Source organism: Onychostruthus taczanowskii, unplaced genomic scaffold, assembly GCF_017590055.1.
Source record: "Onychostruthus taczanowskii isolate IOZ18803 unplaced genomic scaffold, ASM1759005v1 scaffold89, whole genome shotgun sequence".
In the NCBI taxonomy this organism is placed as follows: Eukaryota; Metazoa; Chordata; class Aves; order Passeriformes; family Passeridae; genus Onychostruthus; species Onychostruthus taczanowskii.
The window spans coordinates 2,388,326-2,408,997 of record NW_024506882.1 but is presented as its reverse complement, the minus strand read 5'-3'; the positions used below and the strand labels follow the sequence as shown (position 1 = coordinate 2,408,997).

The 20,672-nt window shown below is 38.9% G+C and overlaps 1 protein-coding gene across 3 annotated transcripts in view; it reads left to right on the top strand.

The window, feature by feature from the left end:
• BRIP1 (BRCA1 interacting helicase 1) overlaps positions 1-15,542 on the top strand; it is a 47,823-nt gene extending 32,281 nt beyond the window's left edge. For 2 of the 3 annotated variants that reach the window (XM_041425360.1, XM_041425359.1), the window contains exons 15-20: positions 571-730; positions 1,064-1,185; positions 9,725-9,837; positions 11,274-11,356; positions 12,988-13,305; positions 13,997-15,542. In XM_041425360.1, coding sequence (XP_041281294.1) covers positions 571-730; positions 1,064-1,185; positions 9,725-9,837; positions 11,274-11,356; positions 12,988-13,305; positions 13,997-14,835 — 1,635 coding nt within the window. In that variant the 3' untranslated portion in view covers positions 14,836-15,542. Of the gene's footprint in view, positions 1-570; positions 731-1,063; positions 1,186-9,724; positions 9,838-11,273; positions 11,364-12,987; positions 13,306-13,996 lie in introns of all 3 variants that reach the window. The other variant, XR_005954162.1, reaches the window with a different exon arrangement.
• Positions 15,543-20,672: the final 5,130 nt, after the last annotated feature.

Here is a 20,672-nt window from a genome sequence, read left to right as displayed (position 1 = left end):
TAAAAATGGGACAAGTTTATTTGAACGTGTTCTAACTTGGAGTGAAATGTGCACAGTTCAGGATTTGGGAGGTGTAGTAAAGCTGGGGGGCTCTTCAAGAAGCAGAGGAGCTGATAATTCCTACATCAATATTCCCTCTCTCAACTTCTCCATGTAAATTTTCAAGTATTGAAATGTTCTGGAAATTTAGGATATAAAGGCTTGTTTCAAATTGATTTGGAATTTGTTTCTGATCTTACTTAGTAATCAAAAAACAGGTAGCTTCCATGTTTTTTTGGATGACATTCCTCTACTTAGAGCAATAACACAAGATGCTCTTTAATGGCCACTGTCATGGATTTAGAGAGTTTTGCTGTGACAACTCAAAAATCTGCATTATTTCTAATTAACAAAATAAGTTCCCCCCACTGTTTCCCAAGTGCTGCCCAGCTGAGGTTCTGTGCATGGCAGGAAAGCTTGCATTCACAAATACAAAAACTGAATAATGTAACTTCACTAAAAGAAATGTCTTGATGTGCTTTATTCGAGCAGTTCAAGTGGTTGACATGGATTTTTTCTGTTGGTTTTCAGATGCTGGACAAGTTAAAGGATCGTTGGATGCACACTGGCTTGTGGAAGAAGCTGGAGGATGTTAAAACAGTCATTGCAGAGCCCCAGGGAGGGGCCAAGAGTGACTTTGATGAGCTGCTGAAAATCTACTATGATGCAATCAAATATAAAGGAGAAAAAGGTACATTTTTCAGCCATTCAGAATAGTTGATGCAGACTCCTGAAGTAAAATTCAAGGTTTAACATTCAACATTTTGTTGTAGATACACATTGTTCTCACATAATTAATTACCCCTGCATTACATAGTGTAAAATTATTTTGCTATTTGCTGGTCAAAATCAGAATATTCTTGATCCAAGTGGAGTTAATCTCATCCCTCTAACGAGTCTCTATTTTTACAGCCACTCACCCTTTCCAGCCAGTGTATTATACCATATTTCAAAGGTTTTGGTGCATGTTTCTCCTGATCCCCAGCTTCTCCCTGGCATGCTCAGTGTTGCTGTGCTGTTGCAGATGGGGCTCTCCTGGTAGCTGTGTGCAGAGGGAAGGTCAGTGAGGGGCTGGATTTCTGTGATGAGAACGCCAGGGCAGTCGTGACCATCGGAATCCCCTTCCCAAACGTGAAGGACCTGCAGGTAGGACATCACTTCAGGGCTGGCCTGCATTTTTGTGTCCTCTTCAAAACACTAAATATGCACAAAATGGCTTTTTGTATCATCTTCAAAACACTAAATACGCACAAAATGGATTTTTGTGTCCTCTTCAAAACACTAAATATGCACAAAATAGATTTTTATGTCAGCTTCAAAACTAAATTAGCACAAAATACCTTTTCTCTCTGTTTACCTCTGAACTTGTCTCCATCCCATTTGAATTCTTTGAGTGACCTTGCACAGGTAAGAGGTGGAGCACTTCTTTAAATAATGCAGGTTATTGCAGAAAATAAAAAGTTTTAATACTGCTTTTTAAATACAAACTTTGTAATCCTGCTTTAAATAAGGCTGGTTATTGCAGAAAACAGGTGGGAAGATAAGGATTGTTTAATTATGTTATTATTTTACAATATCACTGTGTATGTCCCACTGCTTGCACTATCTGACCTTTCTAATCCCATTGCCTTCTTCAGTGTAATTATTTGTCCCACTTCAGCACAGAGTGGAACTGGAAACTTTTTCCAAGCTTGTGTTGCTTTATTAGCTTGCAATTTTGAACATGAATTTATGACACAACATAAACTCTTCCTGGATACTGAGGGCAGCACTATTTGGAATATTCAAGGTTTGTGTAACTTTAGGCAAAAACTTGTAAGCCCCTTGTAAAAATAGCATTTGGAAATGGCTGCAGTGAAATAAATCTGAACCTATTTGTGTTTTTCAGGAGGTGGTGAAAGCAGCATCCTGTTGCACTGCTGTGTAATTGCCCACCTCAACACTTCCTTCCTTTTGACTTGAGCAGGGCTTGTCTGACAGAGAGATGATGTTCCATTAGAGCAGGCACAGAGCTGAAAGGAAAAGAAAGCCAATAAATATAAAAAAGTATTTTTCTAGGCTTTCTACTTACTGAAAAAAAGGTTTATTACTGGGTAGTTTGTAATGCCACTTCTTTCTAGGGGTCTGTGCCACTGAGGTGCTGCCACTGCTGCCTGTCACTGTCACTGCCCTGTCCTGTGTGTTCCTTTGAGAGCTTTTGGGACTGCTCTGAGTAGCCAAGAAACAAAGTGAAGGATCACAGAATAAATAAATACCAGGAGCAGCTGGATTCTGGTTCTCACTAATGCCAAATCAAACAAGAAAATCATAGGTTTGCACTTGAAAGGCCAAACAGACTCAGCTTTGGTTTGAGAGATGTGTTCTGAGCTTAAGTGAACAAGCAAAGGCTTCTTTGTTGTCTGCAGCATGTGCCTAATTCCAGCCTTGCTGGGAAAAACCACATCCTACAAGGGCCAGGGAGGCTGTGTTAGTGCAGTTCTTCCAATGTTTGCAGAATTCCTTGGAGCACTTACTCAGCCACAACATTCTTTGTCCTTCTGAAATATAATGCACTCCACTGTAGTGTAAAAATTCACATTTAAAGAGTGCTCAGGCTCCTTTCTGGACTTAGAAATGCTGGTTTTTAGGGGCATGTGCTGACAAGGTATTTAGGAAATCCTTCGTTGTATGGCTGGAACTTTACAATTAATGCCAAATAATTTCCTGAAAATCAATGGGTTTGGGTTCTAAGTGATACAAAATTAGGTTGAAAATAATGTGTTATGGGTGCATTATCTTCACAGTGGATTATGGTTTGATTTTACCTTGAGGTCAACCAAATATTTCAGACAACAGGATCACAGGCACTACAGCCCATTTCTGATAACTATATTTTAAAAATCAGTGTTCTGTTGAGCTATTTTTTAAAATTAAACTGAAGAAACCCTCTAAATTTTTCAGTAGGGCCAGAAACAGAAGCTGCCAAATTGCAAGGTCTGAGTGTCTGTTTAGAGCTGGGAATGCCCAAAGCTCTGCAGTGATCAATTCTGGATGAGAGAAGGGCAGGCCCCAGTCTCTCAGCATGAGATCTGCAGAGCTGCTGCATGGCACAGCTCCTTGCAGGGTGCCTGAGGAAATGGCTTTTATTTTAATTGTCTTTATATTGGACAGGCTTTTGTTTTGCTCACGGATTTAGGGTTATCAGATCCCAAAAAATTCTGGATTAATGCTCATTTTTTTTTACCAGCTGAGTTGCAAGAAGGTTGAAGTGAAGGAGGGTCACTTTGAAGAAGGTTATGAAGAATGTCTTCCAAATATAAAAGAAATTTGGAAGATTAATCATCTTTTTCAGCTTAGGAAAGGAATTGGAATTCCCAAATGAAACAGTTAAATTTAAGGAAGAGTTACACAGCATTTGGTTGGTGTTTCTTTGGATTTTGTAGGTGAAGCAGAAAACTGGGTAAGGCCTGGAACTTCTGGGGAGGACCTTGAGTTTTCAGCAGACAGAAAATTCAAACCACAGTGACACAGGCCAGGTTGGACTTGGACAGAAAATGGTGCATGTGTGGCTCTCACACAGCCATAGGTGCTCAGCAGAGGTACCAGAGGAGGAAACTGATAAGATGATTGATAATGACATTCCTTTAAAAATAGGAAATGCAAGTGATTAACAATTCCCTTGGAATAGCCATGAATTATATGCTTCTGGGATTGCTTTAAATCACTAAAAAGTGCTGGGCTTCTACATGAAAAAACATTTGCATGTCTGCTTTTTGGGTTAATAAAAGTCCTCTTAAGCCTCAATTCCATAACCCCTTACTCCTGCACAGAGCTTTTACTTGTGTGAGTAATCCCTTTAATACTCCAGGACTGAGCACAACCAGCAGGGTTGTGGGATTGGACCTTTGGAGAGCAATATTTTATGCTGGCAGTTTGATGTTGGCTCATCTCCACTAATATGACTTGTCTGTGATCAACCTGCTTTCTAAATATGGTTTATGATTTGTAACTTGATTGAGCTGGAATATTAGAGAACATAAATAATGTGACAGCAAGAGATGGATAAGCCCACAGATGTGTTATCTGATGCTAACATACTGTTAATTAACTTCTCTTAGATATTTTGAAGTGTAGCATTTTGGATCCAGACATCAATCTTGGGCAAGAGACTCATTGTCAAGTGTGATGAATAATATCCAATTTTAGTTTTTCCATATGTTTGTGCTAAGTATATGCCCCAAATCCTGGTATTAAGTGGCAAACATTTGAATTCCTTAGTGCTTTTATAAGTTACAGTAATTTCTGTGGAGGCTTTAAAGATAATAATTTAGTTTCACTTCAACATTTTTAGGCATATTGTATCTTAGGTTCACTGCTTTTCACAAAAAAAGAGTCTAAAACACTTTGTCAGGGTTAGGGAGAAAGAAATGATTCAGGCTCACAAGTAGGACCAGATTATAAACAAAACTGATTGAAGAAAGAGGCCAGCCCCCTAATTCTGTGTTATTGCAAAGGGTTTCATATTGCTGAAGAATCAGGTTGCTAAAACAAAATAATATAAAAGAAAATGTTCAAGGATTGCTCAAAGCTCTGGTGCTCTCAATGGTAGAGTTTGGCTCCAGTAAAGCAGGAAAATTTATTTCAGAGCCAAAAATGACTTCTTTGGCTGTGACCAGGATTTCCTCTGCCTACCTCTGGGACCTGAAAGTAGAGGTAGGAAAATCTGATTTTGGAGCCAAGTGTGACTTGTTTAGTTCAAGCCATAATTTACTGCTCTTCCCTTGGGGAGCTGAAAAGAAAGAGCTCGCTCCGAAATGTTGATAATGGGCAGCTCTGGAGTGCAGAGTGCCCTGCCCAGAGAGCTTTGCTGCACTTCCACCTCTCCAGATGCTTTTGATCCTGCTACAGGAGAGTGGATTCATCATGGAACAGCCAGCAGAACTTGACCAAAACACAGCAGAAAATGCAGAAAGTCCAAGTCTTTCACATCAGCAGAGGCAAATAAACTCACTGAGGCTGGGAGCTGGGAGCAGTGGCATTGCTGGAGTTTGCCTTTGTTGGGAATTATTTCCCCTGGCTGCCATGGGGGGAATATCTCCTTTATTCTTTCCAATACTTCCTTTATTCTTTCACTTCTAACACCAAGGAAATCATCACTTCAATTACAATTTTCTGGGCTTTAGGTAACTTAATGATACAAAAATTTTGCAGCTCTTTGGCTGAAGTTTCCACTTCTCCTATCTCAACAAATTGAGATATTTCTATCATTTCAGAATAATGATGTGTTTCAATGTTGAATTTCTAGTCCTTGTGGCAGTTTTTAAGCCTCTATGTTTTGTGTCCCTTGAAAGGAGAAAGAATCTTGTGCTATGTAAGTGATTGCTGAAAAAATTCATTTCTTATTTACCATATTCTAGGAAAAGCAAGATTTCTAAGAGAATTATTGTTATTTTAACATTTAATTTAAATTATTATTATGCTTAACCATCCCTTGCACTGTATTATTGTACCATTTTTTTCTGTCTCAGTAACTCTCTAGTTTTGATTATATCCCCATTCACATTGCACTGTTCAATCCCAATATATTTCCATGTCCCCTGTGAGACAGAGCAAGTCTGAGATCTGGATTGCTTCCTTTTTTTATTCAGTGTTATTCAAGAAAGGCAATTTTGATAAGTGCACACAGAAATTTTCAGGCAGAAAAGGTCACCTGAGCAATTTCTGTGTAACAGCATCCTGATGATAATTGAGCAGTGCAAATATTGATCATGTCTCATTGGCAGTTTGGGGGGGTTGTTGCTGTTCTATAAAGAAATCCAGTATTTATATGTGAAAATACAAGTGTTATATTTGTGCCTAGTGACCTTATTGAGTTCTATGAACTCGTTAGAATGACCTTAATAAATTATTGTAATCAACAGAATCTAGTTTGCTTAAATTCAACTAATAATCATTTGCTTATTCAATATTATTTATGTATTAACACTGCACTTGGAATGCTTGGAACATTTAAAGACAAAATGCTGCCATAAGACCTTTTTCCTGTGGGCTGATAAATGGGAATATTGTGTTGAGACATGGCTGTGAGTGGGTCTGTGAGGGGTGAGGATGTTTGAAGCTTGTTCTGTGACTCACCCAGCTCTTTACATGTGCATTATTTGTGTTAAACCTCCCAGCCCTTGTTCCTGCTTTTGAAGTGAGTGAAATGCTGCACTGTTCAGTGCTGCTTCTATTGAAGAATTTTCAGATGTAAAAGAGAAATGGCTTTTCATGTCTTTAACTTTCCTGCACTCACAAACTTTTATGGTTCCTTGGCATTCGTCAGGAGGAAAGTAGATGGCCTGAAAAATTCTAATTATTGCTATTTCAGGTGGAAGAGAGACTCTAAGTGGGCACATGAGATTTTTAGGATGGGAGATTTGCTTCAAAACCATTTTTATGTCTTTTTTGGGATGGAAGAGAGCAGTGGCCACCTGGTATTTTCTCTGCTTGTTTGTTTTTAAGACGTGGGGAATTAGTAGATGTTAAACATGAATGTAACTTAAAAAATTTTTTTGGATGATGTCTTTGTTTTCATTACTATTTTTCCTCTCATAAAACCAGAGAAACAAGTTAATGGAATGGCAGAAAATGTTTCTATCCATTTTCTGGTTTTTCTTTCCATGGAGGAGAGTGTTGGGGAGGGAAGGGCAGGAGCTGATCCAGGTGTGGCTGTGCCACCTCCACCTGTCCATGCAGGGACACAGGCCCAGCTTTATTGGCCTTTGCCAGCTCTTTTCTCTTCCTTTAACCTACCAGAGAAACAGGAGGCAGTTGGAGATGTTATCCCATTCAACCCTCATGTTGTGGTAATGATCAAACACTTTACAGTATCCTGATTGATTTAGAAATAATTAGTCCATCATAGATTGGTATTTGCATACCTTGCTGTTAAATACTGTTTGTGTATTCTGAATAAGCCTGGTTCAGCCTGGTGTGTTGCTACAAGGCTGCAGGTTTGTGTGTGAATTTGCAGGTTATTTTGGGGGTCAAAACCAAGCTGTAGTTTTTGAGTTCCTCTTCTCAGCTTTGTGCTGTGAACTAACTCATACAATCCATGGTCAACACAGTATAAATCAATTTATAGCCTGAATAAATCTGAGTTTCTTCACATGAAGGAATATCACCACAGGTAACTTGTTTTAAAATCTAATGTAACAAATGTCATTTAATATTGTTGTCATTGGAGAAAAACCTCTGTTGCTAATTCTGTTTGAAAAATACACTTGAGCTGTAGCACAAACTGCCTCCAAGTATCTTTCCAATCCTTTAAAAAAAAAATTGTTCATGGCATTTCTCTTTTTTCGCTGCTGTTTCCCAGTTAATGTTGCAGAGTGAAAGATGTCAGAGTAATTAAGCATTAAAAGCAGGAGAGGTTTGCAGGTGGAACGTGGGGAGCTCGGAGTGAGCGTGGCTGTGCCCGTGACCTCCCAGACAGATCAAAGCCTAATCTGGGTGACAGCTACAGGATGGCAGAGCTTGCCAGGGGCCTTGTGCAGCTCTTTGTCTGCAAATCCTGCCCCAGAGCTGGGAGGATGTTTTTAAGGATGAACAGGTAAAAGTAAAAGGCTGTCTTTTGACATTTTAACTAATCCCTTCTAGCCTGTGCTTTCCTGCACATTGTGGATATTTGCTAGCAGGAGGCACTGGCTTTTTCACATATGTAACATGTCAGCTTGAATCTGGCTGGAATTGATGGGGGGGAATGCAGCAGGTCCACAATGAAATAGATTCTGATTGCATTAAAATGACAGGCCCTGGCCTTTTACCTGCACAGCCTCCCCCTGCAAGCTGAACCCACGTCTCTGCTGAGGCAGGAGCAGGGAGAAAACAGAATGCTTATTTCCTGGTAATTCTTTTTAAATTAATAGAAGGAAGTTTTAGAGATGTGTTATACCCTTAGAGCAAGGGATTGGGGTTAAAAACCCCCCAACTCCTGGGGTTTTGTATTTAAAAATGGGGTTAATTTAACCCCTGTTTTATATTTTCATATCATTTGAGCAATGAAATGTCTTTGGTGGTGTGCATACAAGCAGGAAACTTGATAACACTGGCATGTATTGGAAGAATGTGGAAGCAATGTATTTTATTTGGATGATCTGACTGGTTTGCATTTTATTGCTACTTCAGTGAGTTTATGCAGGTATTTAAAAATAATGCAATTTTTCAGCATAAGACACAGGTGCAGTTATTCCAACAATGTTTGCACAGTCTGCTGGCAAAGTGAGGGGATGCTAAACCTCCATTTGTTCCAAATGGCCATAATCTTACTGATAACACAATTCTTCCAAAAAATAAATTGTTATAAAACTGAGCAGGACTAGAAGACAAGTGCAAAAGACACACAGGAGAATATTGTCAATGGTTATGTTTTAAAGGCTTCAGTGAACTTTTCCATCATCATTCCTCATTTCCAGAGGTGAGCAGTACCCTTTTCTTTCTCCAGGTAGTATTTCAGTTTGTAGAAATGCACAGATAAAGCCAAGTTCCTTTTTAAGGAATGGTTTAATGTTCATAGACCATTCAGAAGAAATCATCTTCTCTTTGGAAAATTAAAAAGGAAACCTCACATGCCAGTCAGTAAATTCTGAGTGACTGGAACAAATATTAAATCTGTGAAATCAAACTGAATTTACTTTCTGGCTGTAAAGATTGAATTTGTAAATTTGACAGGCAATTTAAAGGGCATAAGTACATAAAACAAAATTTCTTATCCAAATGCAACTTGAAAGTTACCTGTCAGAAGAGGTTAGAAGTCTGCTGTTTTCTCTCCTGAAGCGTGTCCTTTCACTTGTCAGTTTAGAAAGGTTAATACTGTACAAAAGAGCAACAGAAAGATCCTTTTGTTGTGTAGTTTTATGCTTGTTTAAAAAAATAATAACTCAATTCCCCTGGCTGAATAATAATAATAATAGTAATAATAATAACCTTTTGATATAAATAATATTCTAGTTGTTCCAATTCAGACCAGGCATCGTGTGTGGTTATCCTGACTGGGGAGGGGATTTCTTGGGCAGTTCATTCCAGATTCTGAAGCATCAGGGATGTGTTTTTAAAAAGGGGAACATGTTTCTCCCTGCCTGATCTCCCCGTGCTCTGCAGTGAAACATTTCCAGACCTCAGGAGCTGATGCCAAGCTGGGAATTTTGCTTGGCAAGTTAAATCTTCCTTGGCAGAGGCCCCTCTGTCCCCAAAGCTCTTTTGCAGCTTCTGTTGAGGAGGAAAAGTTGGATTTGCTGAACTCTCACTGAGGAAAAGCAGGATCTGATCCCAGCTGGGGATGAGGAGTGGCTTTTGTGACAAAGGGACAGCTCCAGTGGGGCATTTCCCTTTGGAAGAGCCAATAAATCTGGGGTTTGGAATCCATCTACCTGTGCCTGGTTTGGGGTTTTTTCACCTGTCTGAACAGTTTATTCTTCTCTCACTGGCACAGAGCTTTGGATGGGTGTGTGGTGCTCATGTCAATACATTTAAATTATTGGAACAGATCACAGCTAAGGGCAATTTCAGAAGCCAGAACTGGTTAGTGTACAAAATACAGAGTTGAAACACTGAAGCACAATTTATATATTCTCTTACTTAATAAGTGTTTGCTTGTTTTCCCCTTTTAGAATATCTCCTTGTCAACAGCATTAATAAACCAAATATTTTATGGCTTCCTTCTTAGGTTGAATTAAAGAGGAAGTACAATGACCAGCACAAAAGTACAAGAGGCCTTTTATCAGGGAGCCAGTGGTATGAAATTCAAGCTTACAGAGCTCTCAACCAAGCCCTGGGAAGGTGAGATAAACTTAACTAAAACTATATGAATTTGTAGAAGTTTTTTTTAGGGAGATCTTTAAGGATTTATTCCTCACTTTTAGCACAAAGGGGTAAGTAAGGCCAAACCTCTCATATTGCACATTTTGTCTCTTGAGCTGTTCTCTACTGACAATTCTCTGCTTTTCAGCCTGTTGTGCATTGTTATTATTGAGAGATTTTGTTTTCAATTCAAAACCTACTTCAATTTAGTTGAAGTTTTATTGCTCATAGTCCAGATATACAGGGGAAAAAAAAGCACAAGCAGAGACAAATAATTCTTGAGCTTTAAAGCAAATGAAGATCCTTAGGACTTTTCCAGTGCACTAATTGTTCACACTCTCAGTGGGCTCAGAACAGTTGTTTGATATTTAGCCTACAAGTACTTTTGAAAGGGAGAAATAGCAGTGGGGTTTTTCAGACCTTTGCAAAAGGTCAATTCAATTATTGTGCTCACTGATCTCTTCCCAGATTTAGAAGAAGTGGTATAGCTTCCATTTCCTAGATGGAAACATTCCCCCAAATGTTATTAACAAGGTAGAATTAATTCATCCTCCTTCAACAGAATTTATCATACAAATAAAGATTAGAGCTGTCATCCATGTCTGTTGTAGGTGCTGTGCATCTGTCATGGATACAGAGCCACAGAAACATCAGCTGGAAAACTCTGCTGATTTGAATTAGTCCTAATGCAAATGTGATGACATAAATGAAGGCTTAGAGAGAAAATTGAGAGAAATTGTAACATTAGGAAATCTCATTGTGGATTCTTGTTGCTACAAGCCTGATTTCTTAAATTCCTCTTTGGAATCAAAGAGCATTAATTCAAACAGGTTGAGAAAGCTCTCAGTTGTGGGATACCAGTAGTGAAGTAAATCAGCTTGAACTTAAATCAAGTTTTAGTGACAATTACTTATTGTTATTTATTATTTGGATGGTATAAAATGGAGAAAATAGGCTTCCATTCTGACATAAAGATACAAATTCCTTATCAAACCAAATCTTATCAAACAATTCCTTATCAAACACATCTTAGCAAGAGCTCAAAGCCCTTGCTAACCTGAGATGTGGGGAAGGATTTTGATAAAACCAGAACATTCCACCAAGCTGGCAGGAAGCTCTGTAATATTTACACTGCCCAGTTAAGAGTGGAAAATTAATTGTGTGGTTTAATTGGCTGTTGAATATTTGTGTGCTTTATTTTTAATTTAGCTGTTTTGATGTACATTCAGAAGCTGAAGGAAAATGAAGCTCCCATGACATCCACAAGGATTTTTGGTGCATCCTGTAGAAGAGCACCTCCTGTATAATTTTGCTTATTCCAACTGACTCAGAGCAATCCCTGTTTCCCAATTCCCACATATTTTTGCTGTGTGCCCTCTAATTACATAAATACTCTTTTTCCCCCTCACTTCTAGGTGTATAAGGCACAGGAATGACTGGGGGGCTCTTATTTTAGTTGACGACCGCTTCAGGAAGAACCCCAATAAATACATAACTGGTAAGAGGTAAAAATATTCTGGGGAAACTCCTAATGTTGAAAAATACTGAAAACTCTGAATTACAGAAATGTGGCTGTACAAATACAGGTGAGTAGGAAGGGTCACAATGTGCCCCAACAATGGAAGAGAAATCGAACTGCTGAATATTCAATATACAGCAAGGGGTTTCTGTAGTTTTATACTGGGTAGAAATAAATGCAGGTGAAATAAAACAGATCCTGTACACAACCTTTAAAAAAAATTTAAAATTTAACCTGCTTAGGAATGTGTTTTGAGCTTTCTTCCTGCCCTTTTTGCTGGGCAGAGCTGAGCTCACCCGCCCATGCTGGGCTTAGTCAGCAGGTGGAGCTCAGCTGCTGCAGTTGAGTCCAGCTCCTTCTCTGATCTACTAAAATACATCAAAATTATTGAAGGAAACACTAGAAATTCATATAGGAGCACAAATAATCCATATGTTCAAGACTTGGTAAGATTTCTTTCTCTAAAAAGTAAAACTTCACAGAAGAGCAAAGTTCTCTGTTGTTGTTGTGGGTTTGATTTTTTTTGGTTCTGCTTTGTTTTTTTAATTGATATACAAAGAATATTTAAATGGGTTTAAAAACACTTTATAAAATCGAGGCAATCAGTTTTTACTTGACCCCTGTGTGCTCTAAAAAGCTGTTATGCTCAAGACATCTGATATTTAATATTCTGATTATTTTGATAGGAGCAGGTTATAATAAAACCTGTAGTTGTAGAACAGTTATGATTCTTTCTGACTTACTGTTACTTAATCTGACACAAAGTTGTAAAAAGCTTCATTATATTCAAATTTTTATCAGACCATGTTAATATGATAATAAATAGCTGCACTCTGTGTAAGTCACTTTTAAATAATTCATGATAACAAGCAGAATGAACAGCCAGACAACAAAGAAATGTAATGTTTATGCAAGGCAGCAGTCTGAACCTAAAAAGAAGACTAGTGAAAAAGGGAAAGGCTTTTAACAGAAAAAGAGGGATATTTTTAGTTTGCTTATCAGAATACTATCATTGAATAAATCAAGCTCCCAGCCCTGGAAGGGAGGAATTGTTGTAACTTTATGAGCAAATTCTTGAAACCTTTGAGACTGTACCTGCACAGAAATAATTGCACTCTTAGGGTGTCACTGTAACAGGCCCCTGGCCAGGTAATAATTAGCACAGACTCCATGTGTGAAGGTTGATCAATAATTAGCACAGACTCCATGTTTGAAAGTTGATAAATAATTAGCAGAGACCCCATGTATTACAGAAGGTTGATCAGTAATTCTTTATTAAGAAACCCATTGTTCTTCTATAGGCTGTTAGATCCACGTGGACCTCATTGGTCCTTTACTTCAAACACCACTGATTAATTAACCATTGGCTAATTAAGAAACCACCCTTAGGTGAGCAAATCTCCATCCCCATTCTGCATGTTCCCAGGTGAAGTTAAGAATTGCTTCTCATTCTTTTCCCTGACCTTCTCTCAGCCCTCCCCAGCACGATGCCTGGGAGGGTTGTGTTTCTCCCTGTGGCCAGAGAGCTGCTCCACGCTGGGGTGCTGTTTAGGGTGGGGGATGCCTGCTGGAGGTGCTGTTCTTCTGCAGTAAGGTGTTCTTCCCCCCAGGACTGTCCAAGTGGATCCGGCAGCAGGTGCGGCACCACGGCACCTTCGGCAGCGCCCTGCAGTCCCTGCGCGCCTTCGCCCTCCGCAACCAGAGGGGTGGGGAGCCTTCCTCAGAGCCCAGCCCCGAGCTCCCTGCACAGCCCAGGCACCTCTCACAGGGCTCTCAGCAAGAGGCCAGCCCTCCTCTGTCCCCTGATGTTCGTGCTAAAAGTCAGGAGCAAAACGTGGCCTCGGAAGTTCATTTTACCGCAAGCATCAGCTCAGCTCGTCCCGCAGCGTGGGATCTGCCAAGTGACAGCATGGCAGCAGTGAAGCAGAGTATGTTCATTTCCACTGGCAGTTTCAAATGGGGACTTGAGTCTTTTTTGGAGGAAACAAATGTTTTTTGAAATGACAGAAGTGCTATCGTGGAAAATGATAATTATTCACAAATGTGGAGGAGCTGTGCTCAACAGACTGAAATTAATTCTCGTTCCATCTGGTTGTCTTAAAAGAGTAATCTTTGATAAGTTTATAGTACAATCAGAAATGTTTTCATTTTAATTTCTTTTTCCATTGAGCACTATGAAGATAATTTAAAATATATTTGAAACACATCAAGATTTGCATTATTGCAAGTTGGGCCCTGGTTCATGCTACATCTGTTGTTTAAGCATTGCTGTGAGACACCTTCCATGTGATCTCCTCTAGTTCCAGATTCACAAGTAAAATCCATCCCTAAATTTTAGGAAAGGTTCTGATTTCATTTCAATCAAAAAAGAGCACAATAATAAAGATTAAAAATTTCAAATCAAATCATACTCTACCTTTATGGACCTATTAATCTATTCATTTAATTAAGACAATTCATGTGCAAATATAGTTATAACATCTGGGCTTTTGTTTGTATTATTGTTTTTTAATTAATGCTGTAAAATCACTGTAAACCTTCTAAAACAGTGGTAATTCTGATGTGCTAAACATGCTGTAAATCAGATGCAATTCAATCATGTTTTGTGATTTGTCACAGGTGAGCAGAAAGTTGATGTAGAGAGCCATTCTCACCATGTAAAACAGAGAAGAAAACGTACGGACTGCACCCCCAAAATGGCAGCAATTAAAATAGAGAGAGAAAAAATGAATGGTTGGAGCAATGCTGATGTTGTGGAAGAGAATTGCTGCTCTGAACCACTGACTTCAACTCCTGTAGCCCAGAACTGCAGGGCCACAGCAAGCAGCAGCCAGGAGCATGTGAATGGGCCCAGTGACCTTATTGATCATTTCAATCAATGCCAATCGTCATTAATTGCAGAGCATAAACCAAGTGGACCAGAATCATGCTTGGAAACAACTCATTTTTCAGTGAAGAGTGCTGAGGCCTCAGGTGCTGAAGGACATCAGCTTCCAGCTGAGCCCTGCAGGGAGTTCCCTTCAGCAGCAGGGAGAGCTGAGCCTTCAGCATTAGATGAGGATGAGGATGAGGATGAAAGCATTTACTTCACTCCAGAACTCTATGATGATGCAGACCCAGAGGAGCAGAGAACTGAGCCCCCAGTTCCAGCCTGTTGTACCACTGGGAGTTGGCTGGAATGTGGGAACTCCACAGTCCCTGCTGATCCTTCTGCCACCAACACCTCAGAAACACACACTGGGACTGAAAAAGCTGAGGCTGGCAGAGGTCCCCATGGAATCATGGAAGATGTGAGGAGCAGGGACAGTGCAGCTGGTGCTGTAGGGGTGGCAGCTGCAGCAGGAGCAGAGCAGGGAGGAGCTCAGGAGATGGACACCCCTAAAAGGAAAATCAGCCTCTCCAGATCCCGAAATAAAGGTGTGTCATCCTTTCTGCTGGGCAATAGTGGCACCTGCTGACAGCTGCTGTGGGAATTGTGCTGAGCAGCCCTCAAAACACCACAGGGCAGCTGCACCTTCCTTGTCCTCGTGAACAAAGCTTCCCTCAGGCTCCATTTCTCATTAAATCTTTGGGGTTTTCACCGGGAGGGTTTTGCCATGTGCAGTTTTCTAGAGTTAGAATGAAGATTCTTCTTCCTGAGTTCATGGCTGAAGGACATCATGGCTGGAAATTCTGAATAGAAACCCAAGTAGGATCTGACCTGGAATTATTGGTTTGTCCATGACAGATTTAATTAATCCACCATTAAATGCAGTCAAATAATTGGGGTTTTCCTCAGAAAGCCAAACATCCATACAACCAAATTATGGTTTTCTGCATTTGTTAGATAGATTTTTTCAGTAAAACATGGAGAACAGCATCTTTGCAGATCAAGTCATAGACAGATTGAGCCTAAATACCAAAACAGGTTTATTCTCCTGTACTTTGGTTCCTTCCAGTTTCTTACATCAAAATGTCCAGCAGGAGCTGTGCACATTTTGATATTTGATGAAGATGAGAAGCTTCTTGAGAGAAAAATTTGAGGTTTCTTTAAGTTTTCTTTTTGTGAGAGGATCTAATTTCTGTTAGTTGGGTTCTGTGTTTATTCATGTCAAAACCTGTTTTCTTTTGTATGTCCTACAAGCACCTTTTATATGTAACATATAAAATGTAAATTGTACACAAAGGTCTTTGAATCTTGCCCAGTCTCTTTTTTTAAAAATATTTTAATGTTTCTTTCATTTTCTGCAATGAAAAGATCCAGGATTTTTCTGTAATAAAACATACTGACTTTTCAAGAAAAGATTCTTCATTGCCATGCTACATTCATATGAAGATGCAGGATTTTTACAATCTAAAGATTGGTTCATAGGTATTGATACTTTTTGTTTGAGAGTAGAAATTGAATTACTTACTGGTCATTTTCCCTAGAAGTTCATCTAGATAAGATTTTGAGTCCATCCCTACAGAGCTGTGAACATGCTCATATCAATAGGACTTAAATTGTGTCCTTTCTTTGTAAAATAAATCCATCTTCAAATTGGACACTGCCTGCAAGGATGGGAAGGACACTTGAATTTCTTTAACTGGCAGTATTTGGCATAAGGCTTTTGGTTCAATTTTTGCAATATTGATGACCAAGTTTCCTTGGTTTATGTGTCCTGGATTTCACTGACAGGTTTGGTTTAGTTAACAGGGCAGAAATTCCAGTATTGAAAACCTCTGGCACATCTAAAGAGAAATATTCTTAATTTCTGTAGAAATAATGCTGAAGTTGCTGTTGGTTCCTGGCCTCTGGAGCTGTCCCTGATCCTCAGTTTTCCTAAAGCAAATCTTCTGCCCCAAACCCCTCTGTGCATTTTTGTGTGCCTGAACAGATAACAGAAATCACTTAAGCTTTGTGACTTGTCTGCTCATCCAGTGGCCCACAGCCTCTTATTTGTCTTTCAGGAGATTTGTCTGTCTTTAAATCCATAACATTCAGAGGAAAAAAAAAAAAAAAAAGAAGAAAATCCATCTCCTTTTCCTTATCTGGAGCAGATTGTTCCTTTCTTGAGCTGTGGTGCCTCTTCCTTTGATCAGAAATCCTTTAAGGCAGGGCCTGCTCTGTGTCAAATCACACCCATTTAAACTTTATATAAAATTAACCATTAGTTCTAAAATATGTATTGAAACATCAGCACTTGTTACTATGATTTCTGGAGAAAATTCCTGTCCTCTAAAAACTCAAATCAACAGGTAGATAAATCCCCTTTGTGTTTGCTGGGTTTGGAAGGTAAGGGGTGGTTTTTTCTGGTGTAAATTCATTCTGAATTTGTTTTTCTGTTTAATAACTGTGCTATTTGATATGTTAGAGGCAATATATAGTTATGGTACTTCTCAGAATCAAATGCTGCCCAGCCTGCAGATGTAAGGGGTGGTTTTTTCTGGTGTAAATTCATTCTGAATTTGTTTTTCTGTTTAATAACTGTGCTATTTGATATGTTAGAGGCAATATATTTATGGTAGTTCTCAGAATTAAATGCTGCCCAGCCTGCAGACAGAAGGGAAGTGAAGTCAATATACTGAATTTCCTAGAATTATTTATTTGGATTTATCACATCGATCAAGTCTAAAATAGTGAAAATGCTTTTCCTACTTTGATATAATAGCTCAGTACAGTTTCTGTTGCCTAAAATAATAACAAAATCTTGAATTTATTCAAGGATTGAAAGTTCAGAGGAGATGCAGCAGAAGGAAAGGTGCCCTTAGGCAAAGTGGCTCCTCCCGAGAGAGAAAGGTACCACATCCATGGATGAAATACCTGTTCTGAGTGGTAGGGTGCAAGGGAATTAAGAATAATTTATTATATCATTTTTCAAGTGAAATAACACCATGAAATAGTTTCCTCCTGATCTGCAGAGCTCTGGTTTACACATTCAATAGATACCTTTGTTTCTCATGGGAAACACAAAGGCACCAACCATCCCAGGCTCTTTTGCAAAATTCCCAACAAATTGATAGCCTGCAGTGTTATAGGCTATAAAATCCTCATATTTTATATGGCAGTGTTTCTATTTAAGTAAGGTTAAACATTTTTAGCATGGTGTATATTGAATTATTAACTAATATAAATGATAACCATCGACTCAGACTCCTTTGAGTATTTCAAGTACTGCATTTCTCTGAAGCAGTTTATCTATTTCTATTTAAATGCTTCAATTTATTCAATTTATTTCTATTTAATTCAATTTATTTACATTTAAATGCTTCAATCTGCATAGTTACTTATGCAAACCAGTATTTACATGCATTTGTGCATTGCCTTGTTAGAAGGAAGCACACAAGCAGCCTTGCAGGAAAGGACTTCACTGTGCTGTCTGTGGAGCTGAAATCCTGCCCAAAGCACAGGGTAAGACCAGTTCTTTCATTGGGAAGGATGGGATTTCTCATCCACCCTTTTACTTTCCCAGTTTTGGGTGCTGCAGGGATATTTTAGAATCATTGGTTTCATTTCTCCACTGGATTTGGTATCTGGATAAATGAGCTCTGAGACCTGCAGAGACCTGTGAGGGGAGACAAGGGACTTGTGACAAGAACAATTATTTAAAATAAGTTATTTTTTTGGCAGTTTTCTTGATTCAGTGGTCCTGCCACACTGACCTGTGACTTAAATCTGATATTTGAGAGTTAACTGAAGGCAACTTCTCCTGCCATTGTGGGAGGCTGGAAGGAATTATTTGGGAGCATAGTGGCCCATTTATTGGGTTTGTTCCTTCTCTGGGTTAGGTGTTAATTTGCTACCATTTTATGTGAGAAGTTTGGTAATACCTTGGCACAGTAACTCAGTGAATCCAGTGCATGTTTGTATAGAATATCAAAAATCTGCCTGAAATAATGACACTGCTATTCTTCAGTGTGGAACCTACCTTGTATTAATTTGGGATTTTTTCTGTTGTGACACATTGTACTAAGTGGGGATGAGCTGCTTTTGAGAATTCTTTGTGGTTTTGTGAGACACTTTAATTTGGGAATGTCTAAAGGCTGATAAAAGTAACAGCAATTCTATTTTTTAAAAAATAACCTTCATCTTTAGGCCACTGGGCCATTGTGATAATGACCTAATTACAAGATATTCTCATCAGTTACATGCAAATTAGAGATGCCTCATGCTTAAACAGTCTGGATCTGATGAAACCAAGAAAGAACAAATCTCTTCAGCCAACCAAACCTGTGCCTGAGGGAGAGTGGGAGATTTTCCTTATTCTGCACTTAATAAAACCAGGCCAGTTAGAAAAGCCCACAGTGAGCAGGCCCAGGTCACTCTTGACCTCTCTGTTTTCCCAAAAGAACCTTTAAGATTTGGGTAATCTCATCAGGAACCTTTCCTTCCCTCCCTGAATTTATCAGCATCATCAAATCTCTGGTGCAAACCTGTGAGATGGAACCACAGGGCTCAGGAGAAGCATTCTGGGGTACAGAACGTCTGCACTCACCAGGGTGGCTGTTGTCAGCAAGTTTTATGTTGTTTAAACTGAATCTCAGATGCCAGTTGATTGAGAAAAGTTAAAAAATCTGAAAATTAAAAATAAATGGCTTTATTCAAAGTGGATTCAAGCTCGCTGGTCGATTTGGGAGTAATAACAAGGGAAAAATTATCTGTTGAAAAGTAAATTTTGGACACATTAAAACTTTTAAATAAGGCCTCCTTCCAAGGGCCATTTACAGCAATAGAAGTCTTTTCAGTGCCTGCAGTGGGTATTGGATCAGGGCCTAAATTCCCATCTTGTAAATGTGGAAAGTTTGCAGCATGGTTGAACAGTACTGTATTCAAAACCATGTGTGTATATAAGTCTTATACCCCACTTTTTAAATTATAGGAATTTTGAGAAAAGCTTGCTACAGCAATAGTGAGCTGCAAATAATCTGGAAACTCTTCAGAAATGCCAATATAAGAAGCAAAGAACCCATTAATAATTGTAAGTGTAAACTAGAGGCCATTTCAGAAGATGATAGTGTGGTGTTGGTCATCTCAGATGCTGCAAGTCTTGGTCACCTTAAAGAGACTTTGAAGGTTTATCAGATGCCAGTGAAAGGTAAGTTCTCACTGATAAATTCCAGCTAACATTTGTCAAGCCCTTTTGCTTTAAATTCAATTAAATACCATTCACAACACTCTCCCTTGGACCTTTTGGGAAGCTTATGGTGAGATTTTCCTTCCTCAGAGCTCTGTGGGCTCTGCACATTTAACAAACACTGAAAAGGAGCTCCAGTGTCCCCTGCACTCCCAGATTTGCTGGGTTTTTTTCATGATATCCTGATGAAGAATAAAAGAAAAGGATCATGAGAACAGAATCCTTTCCATTTCTTGCCATTTACAATCCATGAACTGGCCACGTGTACCCTTGGTTAAACTGAAGTGCTGTGTTTGACAGGAAATCACTCCAGCTGTCAGCCCATGCCTTTGGCTCTTCAGGTGACAGAGAGCAAAAATCAAATATTTGATTTCATATGTGGGCAATTCTGCTGCCCATCCAGTGGTGTTAGGCTGGCACAGTTAATGAGAGGACTGAGCATTCTTTACCAATCCTTCTGGCATTTTGAAATGTGTGAAATGCAATTGATAAAATGACTTTTATCTCTTTCAAAAATCTCTCTTGATTCCTTTAAACCACTTTTTCTTTCTTTTTGAAAGACCTGAATGGCAGTTTATCTTTAAATGCTATTTGGAATGAGAAGGAATCTTCTCTGACAAGTTACTTGCAGTGCAGGAGCTGTGTCCTTCAGTCCATTTCTCCAAGTCCTTTGATAGGAGCTGAGGTTACACATTTCACTAATAAAGTGCAGTCATGGGTAAGTCAGATCAGTTTATTTTGGATAACAAAATGATCATGGAATGATTTGTACAGGAAATACTAAAATACTATTTTTGTAAAAGGCAAAATGAATATTTACCTAGATAATTTTCTATGATTTATCTGATTTCTACCACAGAGATTTGAAATGATAGTTATAACTGAGTTCAGGTCACTGAATATATTTGTCTGTACCTAATTTGCTGCAATGTCTGTAATATTACATCTGAAAAGAGATGGGAAAATAGCAGCCATCCATGTCTTTCATGAAAGGAAAACCAGAACAAAACATATTTACACAAGTGCTGTAGACTTGAGTTCTCAGACATGTAATTTTATGTTAGTTTTGGCACTAAAAAAGAAGAAGTTAATCAGCCCCTGAAGGATGAACATGGACACGGTTTAATGGAGTCAACAGGAAGAAATTTATTTATAGGTATTGTATTTCACAGTGAGCAAACTGAATTCTCAGTAGGATCCTT